This window comes from Vanellus vanellus (assembly GCF_965231255.1).
Source record: "Vanellus vanellus genome assembly, contig: HAP1_SCAFFOLD_53, whole genome shotgun sequence".
Classification (NCBI taxonomy): domain Eukaryota; kingdom Metazoa; phylum Chordata; class Aves; order Charadriiformes; family Charadriidae; genus Vanellus; species Vanellus vanellus.
This window is the reverse complement of record NW_028128477.1, coordinates 895,606-898,177: the sequence shown is the minus strand read 5'-3', so window position 1 is coordinate 898,177 and position 2,572 is coordinate 895,606. Positions and strand designations below refer to the sequence as shown.

At 53.6% G+C, this 2,572-nt stretch overlaps 1 protein-coding gene across 1 annotated transcript; it reads left to right on the top strand.

Moving 5' to 3' along the window:
• Window positions 1-1,275: 1,275 nt before the first annotated feature.
• Window positions 1,276-2,214, top strand: LOC309684357 (olfactory receptor 14I1-like; the record flags this gene model as incomplete). Its single annotated transcript, XM_082500284.1, has 1 exon — window positions 1,276-2,214. One exon carries the CDS (start codon window positions 1,276-1,278, stop codon window positions 2,212-2,214), a length of 939 nt encoding a protein of 312 aa, XP_082356410.1.
• Window positions 2,215-2,572: the final 358 nt, after the last annotated feature.

Below are 2,572 nucleotides of genomic sequence, written 5' to 3'. Positions count from 1 at the left end.
TCTGCCACAAACCTCATCAAGTGCCTGCACTCACTCCTCTACCCACAGACAGCACCAGCATCCCCTTTGCCTGCAGCATCAGGCTGGATCTGCTCCACTCCTCAGGACCCGCACATAGGGAGGTGTCCCTGTGCAGTGCCCTGCTGCTGGGAGGGGGCTGCAGGGCAGAGCTGAGCACCCAGCGGGTGGGATGGGCTCTGGGGCACTGGCAGGGGGAGACCTGGGCACAGAGCAACAGCTCCTGGCAGGGACAGCCCCAGGCAGCAGAGACAGGGGCAAGGGCCGGGGGGAAACTGCCAACACGCCCGGGGGGAGGCTGCCTTCAGCCAGCTCTCCTGGGCTCCTCCATGGAGGTGTCTGCTGGGCGCTGTCTGCTGGGACCTGAGCGCACTCTCTCTTCACATCATCTCCTCTGCGGCACCCCGACTGCCTGCTCTGCCGGTCCTGTGGGGCTTGCGAGCTGCCCCCAGCAAGGCACAGCGCTGCCGTCAGGTCCTGGGGAGTGCTGAGCCTTTCCTCGGGGGTGGGCAGTCTCCTCTCAGAGAGCTTTGCTTCTCTCGGGGAGGGGTGGTGTCCTGCTCTCTCCATCACAGCTCCATCTCTACACTGGGACAGGGAAGAGATTGCAGATCTGCCCTCTCAACCAGTGCTCCCCTCATCCCATATGAGTTCAGCTGTTTGGTATTTTTTAAAAAGTAGTTTGTGTGTGGAGTCATCTTGAAGGCAGATGAAACAAAAGCAGAGGGCAGATGGGCAAAACCCCGAAGGACAGTGCAGCTCTCCTGACTCTGCTTTAAGCCAAAGAGAGCTGAACTCGTCTGTCCCGTCTGAAGAATCGTAACATGATTAGTCATCAAAATGAGGATTTCTACATTCATGAGATGTTATCATGGAAAATAAAAAGCACAGGCAAAAATTTATAAGGACATGCTAACCCTCTGCTCTGCAGCCCACCCTCTGGAGAGCCATGAGTGCAAATATTGAACTTTTCCATTACAGGTGGATTACATCTGACACCCCTTGTGACGGTTGGAGCTGTCACAGAGCAGCTCCCTTGTACCCACTGCAGCAGAGCAGGGCTGACTCCTCAGCAGCACAGGGGCAGAGGTGCTGCTCCTCACACCACACTCAGCCAGCACCACCCAGAGATAAAAAATGCATTTCAACTGGGGGTGATATCTATGAAAAATGGAGTATATGGGCTCATAGAATTCTGTCCTGACTTTTTCCTGTCTTTTCCTTCCTTTAACAGAGCCCCCATAAAAGAAATATCTAATGTCCAACAGCAGCTCCATCACCCACTTCCTCCTCCTGGCATTGGCAGACACACGGGAGCTGCAGCTCTTGACCTTCGGGCTCTTCCTGGGCATCTACCTGGCTGCCCTCCTGGGAAACGGCCTCATCATCACCGCCATCGCCTGCGACTACCGCCTCCACACCCCCATGTACTTCTTCCTCCTCAACCTCTCTGTTCTGGACCTGGGCTGCATCTCCACCACTCTCCCCAAAGCCATGGCCAATTCCCTCTGGGACACCAGGACCATCTCCTATGAAGGATGTGCTGTCCAGCTCTTTCTCTTTTTCTTTTTTATTTCAGCTGAGTATTTTCTCCTCACCATCATGGCCTATGACCGCTACATTGCCATCTGCCATCCCCTGCACTACGGGACCCTCCTGGGCAGCAGAGCTTGTGTCCGCATGGCAGCAGCTGTCTGGGGCAGTGTTTTTCCTTATGCTGTGCTGCACACGGCCAATACATTTTCACTGCCCCTCTGCCAGGGCAATGCCCTGCACCAGTTCTTCTGTGAAATCCCCCACATCCTCAAACTCTCCTGCTCTCATTCAGACTACCTCAGGGAAGTTGGGCTTATTGTAGTTAGTGTCTGTTTAGTATTTGGGTGTTTTGTTTTCATTATACTGTCCTATGTGCAGATCTTGAAGGCGGAGCTGAGGATCCCCTCTGAGCAGGGACGGCACAAAGCCTTTTCCACATGCTTCCCTCACCTGGCCGTGGTCTCCCTCTTTATCAGCACTGGAGTGTTTGCCCACCTGAAGCCCCCCTCCATCTCCTCCCCATCTCTGGACCCGGTGGTGGCAGTGTTGTACTCGGTGGTGCCTCCAGCAGTGAACCCCCTCATCTACAGCATGAGGAACCAGGAGCTCAAGGATGCCCTATGGAAACTGGCCCAATGGACGCTGTTTCACCGACAATAACCTGCCACCCCTTCTCTGCACATTGCCCAGAGTTTATCTCAGACCACGAGCCTGCTTTTTTCTCTTTTCATAATCCTGCTTATTGATATTTTTCTGGGTTTATACTACTTGTTCTGAGGCTTGATCCTACTGTGTCTGACTCTTGCACAACACTGTGTCAGGTGTGGCCTGACAGATAACAGCTCTTCAATAAAAGGGCATCTCCCAAGTGCCGTGCCTGAAAGATGGGCTGTTCCTCCAAAGTTCCTTCCAAGAACATGTTCAAGGAATTGGTCTTTTAATGAGTCTCTTCTCCTTGTCTTTTCAGTGGTTTTGGAGCTAAGCTCATCGGGTTCTATTGAGTACTACTGGGTTCCAC